The sequence below is a fragment of the Microtus oregoni genome, unplaced genomic scaffold (assembly GCF_018167655.1).
Source record: "Microtus oregoni isolate MIOR12 unplaced genomic scaffold, Mior012 000062F_ref0000492, whole genome shotgun sequence".
Taxonomy (NCBI): domain Eukaryota; kingdom Metazoa; phylum Chordata; class Mammalia; order Rodentia; family Cricetidae; genus Microtus; species Microtus oregoni.
In genome coordinates, this window is record NW_024543872.1 from 3,226,494 (window position 1) to 3,245,854 (window position 19,361).

General features: G+C 41.1%; 1 protein-coding gene, 1 long non-coding RNA gene and 1 pseudogene across 2 annotated transcripts in view; 1 reads left to right on the forward strand and 2 right to left on the reverse strand.

Moving 5' to 3' along the window:
* Positions 1-1,354: 1,354 nt before the first annotated feature.
* On the reverse strand, positions 1,355-5,885 carry LOC121439583. The gene is made up of 3 exons (XR_005973272.1): positions 5,696-5,885; positions 5,118-5,365; positions 1,355-1,510 (listed from the first exon to the last, which is right to left on the reverse strand). It is a non-coding gene; the product is annotated as an uncharacterized LOC121439583 (long non-coding RNA).
* A 592-nt stretch (positions 5,886-6,477) lies between these two features.
* The window catches only part of LOC121439576 (trifunctional enzyme subunit alpha, mitochondrial-like), a 73,894-nt gene continuing 61,010 nt past the window's right edge, over positions 6,478-19,361 (forward strand). The window contains exon 1 of the mRNA XM_041640092.1: positions 6,478-6,574. Within this exon, the coding sequence (XP_041496026.1) occupies positions 6,523-6,574 (52 nt within the window). The 5' untranslated portion in view covers positions 6,478-6,522. The remainder of the gene's footprint in view (positions 6,575-19,361) is intronic.
* LOC121439579 overlaps positions 14,116-19,361 on the reverse strand; it is a 29,486-nt pseudogene continuing 24,240 nt past the window's right edge.

Consider the following 19,361-nt stretch of genomic DNA (forward strand, 5'->3'; position numbering starts at 1 on the left):
ATTTCAAATGAGAGAAACAGGATCCTATGACAGAGTATTCTAGTACTGTTTCAAATCTAGAAAAGAAATGCCAGAGAAATGCTACATATAAAAATAATTTGAGGGGCTGGAGAGATGGCTCAGTGGTAAGAGCACTGCCTGCTCTTCTAAAGGTCCTGAGTCAATGCCCAGCAACCACATAGTGGCTCACAACCATCTATAATGAAATCTGGTGCCCTCTTCTGGCTTGAAGGCATGCTTCCAAGCAGAATACTGTATACACAATAAATAAATCTTTAAAAAAATAATTTGAAAGTTATGATATATTTCTGGCTAATATTTTCTAGTTGATATATCATTGTTCTAAGTAAGCTTTAGATCTCAACAAAAATGAAATATGCAAATAAATTTGATGTGGGATTCCCATCTGTATGCTGTGAATATCATTGATTAATAAAGGAACTGCTTTGGACCTATAGCAGAGCTATAGGGGAACAGAGCTAGGCAGGGAAAACTAAACGGAATGCTGGGAGAAAGGAGGCAGAGTCAGAGAGAAGCCATGTAGCCCCTCTGGAGACAGACAATGCTAGAAACTTTACCTGGTAAGCCACAGCTACGTGGCGATACACAGATTACTAGAAATGGGTTAAGTTAAGATATAAGTGTTAGCCAATAAGAAGCTAGAGCTAATGGGCCAAGCAGTGTTCTAATAATATAGTTTCTGTGTGATTATTTTGGGTCTGAGCTGCCAAGCAGCCAGAAACCAACAAGTGGCCTCCTCACAACAAATATTAAGGCATAACATATCACAATAAGACTAAGTGACATGGGGAAATGACTTATACTAAATAATAAAAGGCTAGCCTTTATATGGTCTACTTTTGTTAGAAATAGAAAAGTATATAGAAGAAACCAATAATTGGGTGGGGATTACAAGTAAATTTATTTTCTTGAAATCATTTTTAAATAAAACATACATTTCATAGAAACCCTTCAAGTCCTAATACTTGGAGCTCTAATACCCTCACAAAATACCAAGTTTCATCTTAATATATGTCAAAACCCTTTTAGTGTTTATGCACTACCACAAAACAGGTATAGACAGAGAATAAAAAGTGGTAACTCAAAGAGGGAAAATTTTCAATACTAATTTAACTCAGTTATGAAATGTTTGCATCAGTGACTACATAAATAGCATGCATTGGTTTAATTTATTTTACCATTAAAGCATACCTTGAGAATAGCTATTGGCTTGAGAAGGTTCACCTATCATGTCCACTGATAATGAATTGTGTAATTCCTGAGAGTGTTTTTCCATTAGCTCTACTGTGTCACTGGATGAAGATAACGATGAAGACAGTCCCAATCTCATATATCTTCCTTTTTTACCACACAGTAAACAGTCTACTGGTGTGGCACTAGGACCCCAGGGCAGATGAACTTCATCTCTGTCATAGTTCCTAATAGCTCCACTGTGATGCACAGAGCGCTCTCGTTGCCAGATGTAATGGGTTGGTGCAATGGCCATAACCTATAGTGAAATGGTTACTTTAGAATTTAATAAAAGCATAAAATTGAGTAAAGTACAGAAATTGTACTTCAAGAGCATCTTTTTCTAAAACAGATTAAAAAACAAAAGAAAGGAAAAAAAGACTGGAGCCAGGCGGTGGTGGCTCACACCTTGAATCCCAGCACTTGGGTGGCAGAGACAGGCAGATCTCTGTGAGTTCGAGGCCAGCCTGGTCTACAAGAGCTAGTTGCAGGAACTAGCTTCAATTCCCAGCAGCTCAGAACTGTCTATAACTCCAGTTCCAGAAGACCTGAAACCCTCACACAGACATACATACAGGCAAAACACCAATGTACATGAAATAAATAATTTAGAAAAAACCTTGGAATAAACTTAACCAAGAAGATAAAAGACCTATACAATTAAAATTTTTCTAAGCTTTAAGCATCATTTCTATGTGGTGATTCTCCTTAGCTTCTTTTTACCCAGTTATTACCCTAAATTCCTATGTTTAAATACCAAATTCCTTAACTTTTCAATAAACCAGTTTGATTCCAGAGCTAGTTCCAGGACAGGCTCCAAAACCACAGAGAAACCCTGTCTCGAAAAACCAAAAAAAAAAAAAAAAAAAAACCAAAACAAATAAATAGAATAAAAGGTTCTTGCTTTTTATGAAATCCTATTTATCAGTCTTTCCTTTCATGGTTAGTATTTTTTTCAATGTTTAAGAATCTTTGATGGCCTTGAAGTTATGAATATATTCTGATTTCTTATCCACAAGCTTTGTCATCTAGGACTCTAATCCACTCCAAGTGAATTATCATAGGATATGAAGTAGAGACCAAAGCTCTTTTATAAGATTAGATAATGTAAGAATATTATTGACTGAAGCCAGGAGTGCTGGTTCATGGTTGTTGTAATCCTAGTACTTGAGAGGCTGAATAGGAGAATCACTGTGGGTTTGAGGGCAGCCTGGGCTACAGACTGAGAACCTCTCTCAGAAAACAGAAGGAAGAAGAGAAGAAGAGAGGGAGGAAGAGTGAAAGGAGAGAGAAAGGAAGGAAAAGAGGGAGAGAGGAAGAAAGGAATACAAGGGGCTGGAGAGATGGCTCAGCAGTTAAGAGCACTTGTTTCTCCTCTAGAGGACCGGGTTCAATTCCCAGCACCCACATGGCAGCTCACAACAACTGTCTGTAACTCCAAGATCTAACATCCTACATACATGTAGGCAAATCATCAATACATATGAAATAAAAATAAGTAAAATATATAAATATATATAAAAGGAATGCAAAATTTCCAAGACAGAATCATGGATGTAAAAGACTCTCCAGGACTGGGTATATAGCTCAACAGTAGAGTACTTGCTTAGCAGGTTTGATATCCTGGACCACAAAGGACCATCCAGCTTCTCCTCTATTGAGCATGTGTGATACTGTATGTAGACTCTAAGCTCTCTCCCATCAGTTTGTCTATTCCCATGCCAATGCCACACTGTCTTCTTCTTGTTTTAACTCTTTAAATCTGAGCGTATGATCTGCCAGTTTTGGTCTTTGTCTTGGATATTTTAGATCTTTTTCATTTCCACACACATTTCAGAGTCAGCTTGTCGGTTTTGGCCGCCTCTCGAACAACACGAAGGCTTTTAAGATAGGGAATAGCCCAAGCCGGCCTCAAACTGCTACGTATCTGAGAATAGCCTTAAACTCCTGATCCCCCTGCTGCCACTGTGCAAATACTGGAATCAAAGGCACACACCCCATGATAGACATCCTTTTCATATCGTCCCTAATGGGCTCAGAACGTCACATAAAGACTAAGTTCTTGGTATGTGAATGGCATGTGTGTGTATGTGTGTGTGTGTGAAGTATGTGAATCCAAGCCCGATACTGTGCCTACTTCCACTCCCGCCTCCAGCCCAGCAAGCATGAGGCTTCCTGTTCCTGCCCTTGTGCCCCCTTCTCTCTAGTTGTCAGGGTATGAAACAGCTGTTCCAATCACAGAGAAGTCCAATCCCCTGACCCGGAACTTGGACAAAGCAGATGCAGAGAAAATTGTTCAGCTGCTGGGGCAGTGTGATGCTGAGATCTTCCAGGAGGAGGGGCAAATCGTGCCCACCTACCAGGTGACCTACAGTCAAACCTCAGACACTGCCAAAGAGATGCTAAGCCAACCACATCTCAACTTCTACCCTCCCAGACTACGGTTTCTAATTTTAAAAATCCTGAGCCCCCTCCTCCATTCCAATCCGCTGTCCTCTGTTTCTTTCCTTTTTTTTCATCCCCCATTTTTTTGTTTATTTATGTATTTATTTTGTGAGGTGGGAGGATTTATTCCATGGGGAAATGTATGGAGGGCAGAGGACAACTTTTGGGAATCAGTCTGTTCTTTCATCATGTGGGTCACAGGAACGAACTCAGATCATCAGTCTTGGCAGCAATCCCCTTACCCACAGAGCCATCGCATGCTCCCCTCCTAGCTCCCATTTCTTCCTACTGATTCTTGTCTACTCTCCACAGCGACTGTACAGTGAGTCAGTTCTGACCACCATGTTGCAAGTGACTGGAAAAGTCCAGGAGGTCTTGACGGTACTAACTCTCCGCCTGCTTCCCATCCAGACACTGCTGTTCCCTCTAATGTCTTCTTTCTTGGGTCTCTGTTTCTGATTCTTATAAATCTCAACTCTTTACTATCTTGGTCTTCCCTTTGGATGTTTATTATTATCTTGGTCATCAATAGTAGTTATGATAATTGCTAGATGAATAATACTTTATCATCAGCAATACATTTTCTAATTTTCCTTTGTTTTTTGGTTTTTCAAGACAGGGCTTTTCTATGTAGCCCAGACTGTCCTGAAACTCACAGAGTTTCACAGGCTGGCCTTGAACTCACAGAGCTCTGCCTGCCTCTGCCGCCCAAGGGCTGGGATTAAAGGCGTGCACCACCGTGGCCCAACTGATAATGTTTTTTCTAAAACAACACATGCACACACCTTAGTTTCTACTCTCCAAGTTTGTGTCAAAGAATATGCACATTTGAGAAAGAATATTGCAATTTAGTACATATTATAGCACTAGATACCTGGGTTTGAATCCCAGCTGTGATGTTTGTTACTTGAGGCAACTAACCCATTTAGCGTCTCAGACAGTCTGACCCACAAGTAGAGGAAATAACGGCACCTGCCACCTAGGACTTGCTGTAAGGGTTAAATGAGATGATGCTGTATGACATATACATTAGGACCAGGACACATGATTTCAGTAAGTGTTTCGCTGTGTGATCAAGGAAAGCACACATGGCCTTGCGCTCCCAACATCATGAAGTCTGAGTTGGGGGAGGTGGAGGCAGGAAGCACACACTTGGGAATAGTTAAAAGTTTTGACCTGGCCGGTGGTGGTGGCGGTGCACTCCTTTAATTCCAGCACTCTGGAGGCAGTGGATCTCTGTGAGTTGGAGGCCAGCCTGGTCTGCAGAACGAGATCCAAGACAGCCAGGGCTACAGAGAAACTCTGTCTCGGAAAACAAAACAAAAACTAAAAAGCTTTGACCTGACCTCCTCAAATTTTTGCTTAAATCTTTCCCGTGGCTACTCTTTTGTCCTTTGGTGAAGGAACGGTGAACAACGAACCTTTCCAAGTTCCTGAGTTTCTATTTCTCCCTGTCTTGTTTGACCCAGATACTTAGTGGATGGTGCAGACACAAAGATCAATGTGGTGTCTTTGGTTGGTTTCTTGAGACAGGAACTCCTTTAGCACAAGCTGCCCCGCCTGTTTTGTAGTTGACGATGACCTTGAGTTTCCGAATCTTCTGCTTCCACCTCCCAAGTGCGTGCAGGGATTAGATGGGTGTCAAGCCCAACGCGTGTGATTTTATCCCCTATAAACCAAGTGCAGGAGAAAAATGTTTAAATTATCACAAGATAAGAAGACTACGCAATATTATCAAGCAAAGAACAGAAACACACTACAGAAAAGTGGTATCTAGCGCGTATGGAGATGTTAGATATGATGAAAGGGCTACAGAAGCAGAAACCGGGAGGGAGCGTATAAAATCTTATTACTGCGGACCGGGGTCCACTTTGATGCTTGTTTCACCCAGGGCCACCTGGAGAGTCAGCCACTCTGGTAAAAAAAAAAAATAAGGAACCCCCTCATTTGCAATGTCAGTAGTTTTCAACAGAAAAGTCTCCTTCTGCTTACAACACACCTGGGTTTCCAACACGGGTAACAGCAACACACGTCTCCGGATAGCGGAAACATGAGGAATTGTTTGCAAAAGCGGTAAATGAAGCCGAGAAAAGAAACCAAGGCGGGAGGAACGTTATCGCTAACTGCGGAAACCCCAAGCCCTAGGTAGGAGAGAAGAGGAAGGTCATTCGTGCCTACACTGGCTCCGCTTTCACTCTGGCGCTGCAAGGCTGGCTCCGCCCTGCGCCTGCGCAGTCGCGACAGGCGGGCGCAGCGGACCGGGCGCGGGAGGAAGCCGCACCTGCGCGGTAGCTGCGGCCGAGGCGAAGGCCCGGAGCCGGAGTCGCGGGGAGGGGGACGTGGCGCGCGTGCGCACGGCTCAGCGCGGCAGCGAGGCGGGTGCAGGGCGGAGGGGGAGGGAGTGACGCTGGGGGCGGGGCTACGCGCGGCGCCGGCGAGCATTGCGGAGCTGGGCGGTGCCGAGCAGCAGCAGCAGGAGGTGGAGGAGGAGGAGGAGGAGGAGGAGGAGGAGGAGGAGGAGGCGGAGGCGGCGGCGGCGGCGGCGGCGGAGGCGGCTGGGGTCTGACGCGGCCCGGTTCGTGGGGTCCCGCTTGTTTATTTATTTATTTCTAGTGGGTTTCGCCGGGCGTGTGAGCGCGCCCTCGCTGCTCGGCGGGGAGGGGGTGGGGGGAGAGCCCGACCCCGGCCCCGGCCCGCGCCCAGGGGGAGTTGGAGCCGGGGTCGAAACGTCGCGTGACTCGTAGGTGAGAACGCGGAGCCGCTGCCGCCACCACCGCCGAGAAGCCCTTGCTCCCGCTGCGGGGAGGAGAGTCTGCTGCCGATAAGATGGCGGACGGGGAGCTGAACGTGGACAGCCTCATCACCCGCCTGCTGGAGGGTGAGTGCGGCGCCGGTCCCGGGGCTCTTCCCGCTCCAGCCAAGCCCGGGCAAGACGGCGGGCGGGCGGGCTAGGTGGCCTCGGAAGCCCCGGAGCGCGGGATGGCGGGTGGGCCGGCGGAGAGGCCGGTCCGAGGCCCGGGCCCCCTCGGCGGGGACAGCCTTCCCGGGAGGCGGCGGGACTCCGCTGGGCCGCTGTGCTGGCCTCCGCTAACCCTTCCCTAGAAGGGGCGACGAGGCCTGCCGCTGCGCATTGTGTGTCCGTGGAATGTGTATTTCTTCTCTGTTCTCTTTGTGCGTTGGTTGCCCTTGGCTGCCTCCGATTGTCGTTCCGGTAGTGAATTTTACCATAAAAAAAGAAAAGAGAGAGAAAGAAAAAGAAACGATCCGCGGCTCGGATCGTTTGCAATTTTTTTTTTTTAACTGGATGCTCTAGAACAGCGTAAGGAGAGGATAGGATGAATGCTTTACCATTTATTGTCTGGCGTACAAAAAAAATAGTAAAAGTCTTGTATCGGTTTGGAGATGTCCGTTAGAAATACGAAACGCGAGAATACGTGGAGCCGAAAGGGGGTTATAATGGGGGAGGGGGGCTTAAAATTATAGCATGTTTGAGCTGAGTTTAATTGCTGCACAAACTTAGTAAATGTTTGTTGTAACAGCCTCTCCTGGGCTTAAAAGGTATTTTTACAAGTCTTCGCAGCATTTGAAGTTTCGGGCTCTCATGCTTTTTATTGATTAGTTTTGTATTGGTGGGAACATGAGAAAAGACTTGATGGAGAGACCAGTAGTTAAACGGATTGATCTGTTGTGGGATACTGTTTAAAGTTAAAGGCGGGTCTTGGTCAAAAGAACCCTTTTACTCTAAAATTCGCGTCGTCGCTAATTGTTTGGGGAGTTTGTAAAAAAAAAAAAAAGAATTGTCTTTTTGAATGATTAAGAGTCTTCTTCGTCGGACACCTAATGAATGCCTGTGTACTGCTTTTGTTTACTATAGCGAAGCAGTTTGCATATGTTTGGAAGTTTACCAAAGACGTTTGTGTAGGGACTTTTTCAACTAAAGTACAACGCTTCTATCCGCTGTAAAAACCTTTGTATATTTGCTTCAGATATTAAAGCTATCCAGCAGCAGAAGTTGCCTTTTTTTTAAAACCAGGAACTCCTTCCTATTTACATTTTCCTTTAGTATCAAGTTATTCCTGGGAGGCCCCCTGGTGCTTGCTGTGTTCACTACTCGGGACTTTGTGGTCTTTATAACTGATAGGAGTATCTTACTGGGTCTATGAGAAATTTGTTTAGAAAAAAATTTATGCTTATAGTGCATGACTAGCTCCATAAGGGAAATAGAGTTATTTAAAAATTTTATATCTTGTTAGTCTTCGGCGAAAGGAAATTTAAGCCTACCGCTGTTTTCATCTACTTTAAATTTTACATTAAGTTTAAATTTGATTGTATCTCAGCTTATTTTCATTTAAAATTTTTCATAAACACCTGATAGCGATTCATGTATTTTAAACTGATCTAGAGCCCTTTAAATCAAATGTACCTTTATGTGATTACAGACGCTTTAACTAGTTGGGTGAAAGTTGTAGAGAAAAGGGGGAAAGCAACCTAATACTTGCTTCTTCTAGCTTCAGTCCACCCCCCTTTTGGGGTAAGAATTCTTGTCAAGATACATTGTTCTTTTTTTCTAATATAGAAAGTGTTTATTGATTCCTGTGCCAGGCACCAAGAATTCAAAGATAAGACAAATCTCCACTCAGGGAGCTCAGTATAAACAAGTGAGTTCAGCATTTTCTAGCCTTCTTGCTCTTCTGATGTTGAAGATAGTTTATTAGTTTTTTTTTTACATTTTTTTTATCCAATTGAAGATTATTTTCCTTGACATCTCCCTTACTCTGAAATATTACCAGTCCCTCCCTTCCTCCCCAAATCCAATCCTGTTCAAATAATTGTCAAAGACTTGGATTTTCTAATGAGTATTTGTAATGTTAATTTTTTTGTCCACTTTTGTTTCATGCTAATTTAACTCATCAAAGGGATGCTATTTTGCAAAGTTATCTAGCAGAGTAACTTCTATTTTTTGTGTCCTAAGTGAAAGTAACATTAAAATTGGACCAGTAAAAGATACATTATTATAGTTAGAATAAATTTAAGAAGACTTCTATCATAGCAAGGTTAGTGGTTGTTGTATTGAAAAACGTGAAGAGAACATATGGTCTGAGCTCTAAGCACAAATATGATAGCCTTGTGGGGTAAAATTTGTGAATTCAATATGCTCAACCAGTATATATACACTTAAAAACATTATGTTGTACCTAAAAATATGCAGTGTTATCTGTCAGTTAAGTGTGCTTTGGGCTGGGCAAAAGATGTGGCTGGTTTATGTCATTAATCCCAGCCCTGAGTAGGCAAAAAAGCAGGCAGATCTTTCCGAGTTTGAGGCCAGCCTGGTCTACATAGCAAATTCTAGGTCACTAAAACACAACAAAAGAAAAAAAAAACTTGGCTTTGTAAAACTTTCTGTATTAAGGGAAAAAAATGACCTGGATCTAGTCACGTTTTAAAATGCTTGCTTTGTGTCATGGTATATTTTTTTTTAAAAAAAGATATAGAAACTATATTTGATTGCTAGTTAGGCACATGTACTTTTAGTAAGTACATTTTATGGATTTATTTGATGTTATGATTTCACAGAACCTTAAGGACATTTAAATAAATTATGCTATTATTTAGTATAATATAAGAGTACTGGTGCATTATTTAGAAGGTGCATGTTTCTCCATTATTTTATTTTGCTTTAAGTTTTTCTTAAAATGAAAAACAACTACTGTTCTGTCTGTCACCTATAATGATCCTGTAGCATAGCTCACAATATTCTTGTGGTTTATCCTAACTGGTTGATTATTTAAATTAAGGCTAGTTAGTATAGGTAAGCTAGAAAGCCCAGTAAAGGATTTTTGCTAAAATTAGTTGTTTAGCCGGGCGGTGGTGGCGCACGCCTTTAATCCCAGCACTCGGGAGGCAGAGGCAGGAGGATCTCTGTGAGTTTGGGACCAGCCTGGTCTATAGAGCAAAGGACAACAAAGGCTATGCAAAGAAACCCTGTATCAAAAAACAAACAATAAGAACACTTAGGTTACCAAGTTTAGAGTTTCTACAGCGGCATTTCTGAAGAGTGGCTTCTTGGATCTTTAATATTATAACTGGCAAGGATCTAAATTAATTCAAGAAGATAATAAAAATGAAGAAACCTTGGGCTGGAGATATGGCTCTGTGGTTAAGAGCACTGGCTGCTCTTCCAGAGGTCCCGAGTTCAATTCCCAGCAATCACATGGTGGCTCACAACCATCTGTAATGATATCTGGTGCCCTCTTTTGGCCTGCAGGCATACATGGAGGCAGAATGTATATATATACATAATAAATAAATAAATATTTTTAAAAAATGAAGAAACCTTTTAAGTTGATATTTATTTATTTAATCGGTTTTTTGAGACAGAGTCTCTCTATATAGCCCTGGCTGTCCTCAAACTTAGAGATCTGCCAGTTTGTGCCTCCTGAGTCTCAGGAAAAGGTGTATGTATCTGTCAATAATTAGATACCGGCTAGGACATTTATTTTAAAATTCTAATTATTTATAAGTATATGAAAGATAATGTAGTTCATCTAAAACATTACATAATTCTTAACTTTTGAGTGTGTTATGTTAAAAAATTAGGCTCCTATGTTTGTTAGGCTAATTTTTAAATATTTGCAGTTATATCAAAGGTTGTGGCATTAAAAATAAAAACATAAATTAATTTCTTTGTTCCTTAGTTTCCTTATTTGTTACACAGCGATAACAGCAAGAGTGTATTTTTAGAAGGTTGTGGTGAGGAAAGAATGCATTTTATAAAGCACTTAAGGCCTCACCATCAGAGCTGGAGAGATGGCTCAGTGGTTAAGAGCATTGGCCAGTCTTCCAGAGGACTTGAGTTCAATTCCCAGTACCCACATGGCAGCTCACAACTGTCTGTAACTCCAAGATTTGACACTGACATACATGCAGACAAAACACCAATGCAAATAAAATAAAAATAAATTATTTAAAAAGACCTAGCAGGCATTGTCATAGGTTTATTAAATAAAGCATGAACTTTATTTAGTCGTAGACTTTCTTGTCCTGGCTCTACCAATTGCTGACTGTATGCTACGGAGCAAGTTATTTAACCTCTCTGAGGTTCACTTACTTCATTGATAAAAGTGGGAGTGCTAACTACCCCGAAGATTGTTTTGAGATTCAATATTATATATGTAAAGTCTTTACCACATAGTAAGCAGCTGGAAAGTGATAGCCATTTAAGACATTGAGATAAGGAAAAGATTACTATGCCGACTTCATGAAATTCAAAACATCAATGAGTTTTAGTTCAAAACCTTTAGCTTCAGTTATCAATGACCCACAGTAAGTGAGAATTAGAATAATACTAAAATGAGAGCCAGAGAGGCAACAGTAGTGGCTTAACCTAGTGATTGTTCTAAAATGTTCTAAAATTTCTAAAATTTCAGAGCTATATTGGGGGCCTAGGAAGGACAAGGGAAGGCAGCAGCGGAGGAGCTCAGTTCTAGGGGTGTATATATAAGGTGTATAATTTTGTTTGATAAGAACTCTTGCTAGGAAAATAAAATATTACTAGATTAGTTTACTCAGCAAATGGTGGTGGTGTGGCTTTACCAAGCAAGTGCTGTACCACTGAGCCACCTCACAAATCTCTATGTAAGTTTCTTAAATTTTATGTGTGTATCTATATACACATATATAGATAAAATGTAATCAATCTATAAAATAAATACATATAAAATATATACACCCATGAAGATGGGAAGGACAGAAACTATGATTCATATAACTCAGGATGGCTTTGAACACACATATGGCTAAGGATGACCTTATTCTTGGATTTCTGGTCTCCTTGTCCACCTTCTAAGTGATGGGTTTACAGGTATATACTGCTATATCCTTCCTTTAAGTTTTCAACTAAAACTATTAATAAAGTTCCATACATAAAAGAAAACTAGAAGCAAATGAGAATGTTAATTGTACAAAACTTCCTAAGGTGAGGAAGTAGAATATTAGATAACTATTACAATTGTATTTTTTTGGGGATTGAACCCAGTGCTTCATGCAAATTAAACAGACATACTACTGAATGAGACTCCCCAAGAATCTCTTTCCTTCTCTTTCTTCCTTCCTTCCTTCCTTCCTTCCTTTCTTTTTTTGAGACAGGGTTTCTCTGTGTAGTGTTGGAGCTGTCCTGGAATTCGCTCTGTAGACCAGGCTGGCCTCAAACTCACAGAGATCCGCCTGCCTCTGCCTCCCAATGCTGGGATTAAAAGTGTGCGCCACCACCACCCAGTTTATTTCTTTTGTTTTTAGTGAATGTCTTGTCCTCAGCACGTTTTCATGTCTAGAATATTCTCTTCTTTTGTCCTAGTATGACTTTTGATCTGTGTGTCCTCGGAGAAGCTAGGCACCCTCTCTGTGCTTCGTTGGTCCCCTATCTGTGTGTCCTCGGAGAAGCTAGGCACCCTCTCTGTGCTTCATTGGTCCCCTATCTTCTACTTCCTAGCTGAGAGGTAATTCACGTGTGGTGATGAGAGCCATGACTGATAGGCTCTCAAAGACTGTGAGGGTTGTTTTCGCCTTGAATCTTTACGACATTTAACATAATTTTTTTACACTGGGTGACATGATGCCATTTTCATGCGAGGATGTAATGTACTTTAAAGCATATTCCCCACATCTTGCTGCCCTCACTCTTTTGTGCCTTACCCTCCCTTTTAGTTTCCTTTATACTTTTGCTGCTTTTACTTTCTTTTTAAAACCCATTTAACGTATTATTAGTTATTATTTGAGACAGTGTCTCTTTATGTAGACTGACGGCCTCAGAGTCACAGAAATCCACCTGCCTCTGCCTCCCGTGTACTGGCACTAAAGTTGCGCACCACTGTGCTCAGCATAGTCAGAGTGGTGTTATGTCATGTCAGCTGTACATATATGGTTTGATACATCTCTATAAAAATGTAAGATGCACAAAATAGAGAAAAATGTGGTATTGGTGTTTTTGAGGTCTACAGAATAGTAAGACAAGAAACGAAAGTAAAAAAGATAAAAGTATGAAAAGAAGTCAAAGTATCCTTATTTTTAGATGATCTAGTTTCCTACATACAGTCCACAGTCCCAAGATTCCACCAGAAAACCCTTAGAGCTGATAAACACTTTCAGCAATTTGGCAGTATATATAGAAAAATCAGTACTCTTCCTATATACCAATAACAAACATGTTGAGCAAGAAACCAGAAAGACAATCTTATTCACAACTTCCTCAAAACAAACAAACCTCGGAGGGGCTGGAGAGGTGGCTTAGTGGTTAAGAGTAGTGACTGCTCTTCTAGAGGAACTAGGTTCAATTCCCAGCAGCTCAGAACTGTCTATAACTCCAGTTCCAGAAGACCTGAAACCCTCACACAGACATACATACAGGCAAAACACCAATGTACATGAAATAAATAATTTAGAAAAGACAGGATCTTGCCCATTTCGGTGTGAGACAGAGGTAAGAGCCAATGGCTAGCTGCTTTGCTTTTCTGATCTTTAGCTTGAACCCCAACATCTGTCTCTAGGTATTTATTATTCATGCAACACAGAAGAAACTTAAAAAACAAATATATACCACTCACACTATGGGCTGGGGCTGAAGATCAGTGGTGGAGTACTTGCCTAGTATTCATGAGACCCTGACTTTTAATTCCTAGCACCACACAAAATCCCATAATACATACATACATACATACATACAATGTTTTAATTTACCAAGAAAACTCTTAAGTACCTTTCAGAGGTCAACACTTTGTTCCTTGCCTAAAAGCCCCTGGATCTTTCAGATAGCAACTTCCATACATTTGAGCAACATTTAAATGTCCACAACTGAAGCTATGACCTTTTCAGAATAACATACATGTGATTTGTGCAGCACAGCTGTCAAGAGTCTCTGATAGCCATGTTTTTACACATGACACCAACCCTGACAAACAGGATCGTCTCCAAGGCTATCAATTTGCTTCAGTTAAGCAATAGGAGAAGCATATTTTTTTTTGTTTTTTTTTTTATATTTTTTTCCGTTTATTTATTTATTAAAGATTTCTGTCTCTTCCCTGCCACCGCCTCCCATTTCCCCCCCCCTCCCCCAATCAAGTTCCCCTCCCTTGTCAGCCCATAGAGCTATCAGGGTTCCCTGCCCTGTGGGAAGTCCAAGGACCACCCACCTCCATTCAGGTCTAGTAGGGTGAGCATCCAAACTGCCTAGGCTCCCACAAAGCCAGTACGTGCAGTAGGAGAGAAGCATATTATTATAAGGCAGGATATTACTTACAGTCAGTCCTGGTGGTTTCACAATCGACTGAAATAGGTATAAGTTCTAAATGAGTAATTAAAGGCAAAAGGTGCCTGTAAGTCAAAAAAGCCATCTTCTCCCACTAAAAAAGAGACTACAAACAGTCCTCTAATACAGCTCTACTTTATTAGGGTCAGCCAAAATGGTATTTATATATCCAAGCATTTCAGTTTTCAGAGATGTTTAGATTATTATTTTTTTCCATAGTAAGTTAATTTAGGCACATAGGTTTGTATTTTAGAAAAAAATAATTACCTTTATGACACAGACAGGAACAGGGGGAATCTGCAAATGTTACAAAGATGATCCCAAACCTCAGCTAACCTCTCTCTAAGCTGCTGCCGTTAGTCTTTGTGACAAAAGACAACGAGAACTGTGTACACATCTGTGATAGCCTGGAACTTAGAGAGCAGAAGCTGTGGTCATCGGAAAGCTTGGAATACTGGCAAGACTTGATTGCAAAGTATTTAAGAAGGCCACAAATGTTCCTAAGAAGAGCTAGGACTACAGGTGTCACTCGGTAGTGCATTGAAATGGCATTGCCCAGTGCGAGTGCTGCACAGAAATCAGGTCACATCCTCTACAGCAATCATTTCGGATAAGCTTCCACAATCATAGCATGACCCTGTAGACAGAAAAAAAGTCCAGTCAAAGTAATGAAAGCAATGAAAAGTGACAAATCCAGCCAGTATGGAGGCAAGCGAACAGTGTACACAAACACTTTCAGCTACTGTGTGATCCTTCTGAGCCCCCATTTCCTCTATAAAATGGAGCTCATGGTGCCTAGTTTAGAACGACTTTATAAACATTTTTAACTCAGAACACATTATATAGACACACATGTATTTATATATACACAACTGGCTATTCTCATATAAACACAAGGATACATATATACAGCAGACTCAGTGTAATATAGAGTGTGAGTCCTAATAAGTGTAATAAATGGTTGCTTTTATTTTAGTTTCTGTGCTTCTGGGGATTGATCCAGGGTCTCAGGCATGCTAGGCAAGCATTCTACCACTGGGCCACATCTTCAACCCAAGTAGGATTTGAAAGATTAAGTGACTCAGTCAGACCGTAAGTTACAGTTAAGTAAGACCAGATCTGAAAACAGGTGTGAGGATTCTGAGGCCTGGGCTCTCAGCTCTTCACTATTCTCTGGCTAAGAAGATGAACCGAACGTACGTAAGGGTAGGAAGAAAGAACAATGTCCCTTCTCCAACACTCTGCACAGCTCTGGGTACTAGTTGTGACCCAAGTCAAACCTAAACAGCTAGGATTTCCAATCTGATAAACAGTTGTCCTTATCGCTGGACTGCCATCAAACCAGTAAACAGCCTAATGCCCAGCTTCTAGGTTCAACTCCCTTAAATAAGTATTAAGAAACTATTATTTATAAGGCACCAAGTTCAATACTATGTAAGTTTAAGGTTCTGATACAAGATCTTCATCTGGAATTTAGCATATATATTGGTTCAAAACCTTGACAATGTATAAGCAAACAAACAAAATAAAGAGTGGAGATTGGAAGGTTTAACTGACCTGAGGGCTATCCAAAGGATTCATAGGAGACAGAACACTTATAATGCACTATTTTCATGTTCCAACACGATCGATCAGTGGTTATCAGCTAGGAGAGGTGCCTCCCACTCTCTCCAGAAGACATCTGGCAATGTCTGGAGGTATTTCTACTTGTTTCAACTATGTGCCTACATACAGGCCAGGGTAGGATTGGGAAGAATTTGTTGCAATTGGAATCTCATGGGTGGAGGCATCTTAACAGTACAGTACACAGCCCACAGAATTAACTGGTCCAGAACATTAACAATGCCAAAGATGAAAAACACTGCTCTAGGGCTAGAGAGGTGGCTTTAATGGTAAGATTACTGCCTGCTATTCCAGAAGACTGGAGTTAAATTCTCAGCACCCACATGGCAGCTCACATCTGTCTGTAACTCCAGTTCACACTCACACAGACATACATGTAAACAACACACCAATAAACATAAAATAAAAATAAGTTATTTTTAAAAAAAGAAGAAAAAACCCTGCTCTGCTCTAGATTCACAATAGTGATCTTTTTAAAAAATTTTGGTTTTGGGGGCTGGAGAGATGGCTCAGTGGTTAAGAGCATTGCCTGCTCTTCCAGAGGTCCTGAGTTCAATTCCCAGCAACCACATGGTGGCTCACAACCATCTGGAATGAGGTCTGGTGCCCTCTTCTGGCCTGCAGGCATATACACGGACAGAATATTGTATACATAATAAATAAATAAATATTTAAAAAAACTTTTGGTTTTTTTTGTTTGTTTGTTTGTTTTTCAAGACAGGATTTCTCTGTATAGCTTTGGTGCCTGTCCTGCAACTTGCTCTGTAGACCAGGCTGGACTCAAACTCACAGAGATCCGCCTGCCTCTGCCTCCCGAGTGCTGGGATTAAAGGGGTGCGCCATCATTGCCCAGCTACAATGAATTTTGCTCTAATTTCCTAATCATGTGGTGTCACTCTATTGGCTCAATGAAACAATTAGTGGCAAGTTTAAAACTTCTAAAAGAAAGACACTGAACATTCTTCTTCAGTTATCCACAAAATCACCTAATGTTATTTAAATTCTGTGGCATAGAGAGAACAATTGCACCTGAAAGGAAGGGAGGGAATCTCTGTGGACTACATGCAACACACAGTCTCTCTGTGAGGGAGCAGGCAGAGAGAAGCAGGCTCCTGCCTAAACATGCAAGGTTTCAGTTAGAGGAGTCACACAAATGGTAAGACATTTCTGAGTTAGGGACTATCCCCAGTAGAGCAGTCTAGTATGTGTGGAGACCTAGGTTTCATCTCTACTATCACCAAAAAGCTCCAGGCTATAAAGCAACAAATGCTTCAACATTTTCTTTTTTTTGAGACAGGGTTTCTGTGTGTAGTCCTGGCAGTCCTAGAACTCACTCTGTAGACTTGGGTGGCCACCAACTCACAGAGATCCACCTGCCTCTGCCTCCTGAGTGCTGAGATTAAAGGCATGTGTCGCCATACCCGGCTCAACTTATAAGTAGAATAAATAACCTTTCTTCCTCCAAAGTCTCTAGGAGAAAGCTGTCTATAAAGTCTTTGAAATGATTTTTTTGTGGGGTATAGAGTTTATTTAGTAGGTTATGGAATGGAAGGGAAGCGGGGAAGGGGAAAAGAGAGAGAGGCAGGGGGAGAGAGAGGAGGCAGTCTGAAATGATTTTATGCTTTGAGAAATCAGGTATATTTAGGGTGGTATGGCTACAAGATAGGATTTTATGCTCTTCTATAGCTTATTTGTCTTGATTGTAAAAGTGTCTATAATATGCAAGAAAAAAATCTGTTTATATCAGAATAGAAAAAAAAAGACTATATGCTAGTACACGTGGTGGCCTTAATCACAATACTCAGGACGTAGAGGCAGGTAATCTCTGAGTTTGAGGTCAGTCTGGCCAACAAAACAAGTTCCAGGACTACACAGAGAAACCCTGTCTTGAAAAAAACAATAAAAGCCCACAGTTAGTTTTCCTTCTGGATTTTATTCCCAGTGTAATGTTATAGTATGTAGAATGCTGACTCAATAATGGAGTGAAGTAGACAGGAAAATATCTACCAAAATAATAAATCCCTTGGTTGAACAGCAGCCAAATGTCTACAGATAGGTAAGGCCTCTGTTCTTGAGGAGGGTGGTTTTGTTGTGGCAGTGCTGAGGCTGAACCCAGGACTTCAAACACGTGAGACAAGCACGTCATGCCTGGATGAACAGCCACAGACACTGCCTCCCCAGAGTTTACAGATAAGGTGTTGTGATTATTAGGCAAATGAATAAAAGTGTATTGTTACAGAAAAAATACATTGGGATGCTTTTAATGTTAGTGCCTGGTAAAGAAATTATAAACTATTTTTTCTGTATATTTTTATATTTTACATAGTTTCCATTATGATCATTTATTAATTTTATAAACAAGAAAACACTTTAAAAAAAGAACAGCTTGGATTTAAAGAGCATTTTCCTTTGAAATATCAGAATTAAAATCAATAGTCTCCCTATCTTCCAAAAGAAAACTATTGTTGTCTGTCACTGCGGTGACGTACCTGTCCTCCAGCTGCACAGGCAGCCACTAAAGCATACTGTCCTCCATCCTTCCTCAGTCTGTTGGCGGCTGCCATGACCAACCGACAGCCAGTGGCTCCAAAAGGGTGTCCCAGAGACAGTGATCCACCCCAGATATTAAACTTCTCCAGTGGAGGTGCTCCAACCTAGCTCCCACAAAAACAAACACCAGTTTAAAAGCAATTTTACTTAAGATCAATTAAATCGGGCTCTTCCTAAGAGAAGCAGGCAACCCAGAGGAAAGTAAACAACACTGACGACCTTAAAAAAACCAGTGTATGACCTAGGAATGAGATCAGCAGAAGCATATGTGGGATTCACCTCTGTATGCTGTGATTATATTTCATTTCCATTGGTTAATACAGAAGCTGCTTTTGGCCGATGGCTTAACAGAGTAAAGTTAGGTAGAAAATCCAAACAGAAATGTAGAGAGAGAGAGTAGGCAGAGTCAAAGAGACGCCATGGAGCCGCCGAAGGAGACAGACGCCCCGGAACCTTGGCAGTAAACCACGAGTCTTATGGTAAAATATAAAATAATAGAAATGGGCTAATAAGATGTTAAGAGCTAGCTAGAAATATGCTTAAGATATTGACCAAGCAGTGTTGTAATTAAGTAATACAGTTTCTGTGTGATTATTTCGGGTCTGAGGGGCCAGGAAACGAGCAAGCAGCCTCCGCCTACAGAAGACAACATAAAGGCTTACTGTTTTTACTGGGAAATTCAAGCATATATTCTTTATTAGAAACTTACCTTGGTTTTCCTACCCATGTAGTTTTGTGCAAACCAGTCAGAATCCATGGCTTTAAAGTTAGCCAAAATCTGACCCTAGGAGGGAAATAATTCACGATTTTGTTATCAATGCTCTTCTGGGCTTTATCTAAGACACAGACATGTAACTTTAAGCAAATCTTAGTATCAGTTCTCAGTGAAAGTGTCTTAAAGAAATAATTTAACACCTTAAGAGGTCTCTAAGAAACATCCTCAAGGGTGTATTTTCAACACAAGTATGATCCTATTTTCTGACGTAGCCTCCCTTCAAAAAATTCAAGTCTGAAATACAAAGCCCCACTCCTTACAAGCATGAGTTTCATTTTTAATGATTTATACATCATTTCAGATGTGTCTTATAAACAACTTACTGAGAAGGCTTCATGAAATTCGAAAGCATCAATATCGTTCATGGTTAATCCTGCCTTTTCTAGAACTTTTGGAGTAGCATATGTTGGTCTGAAA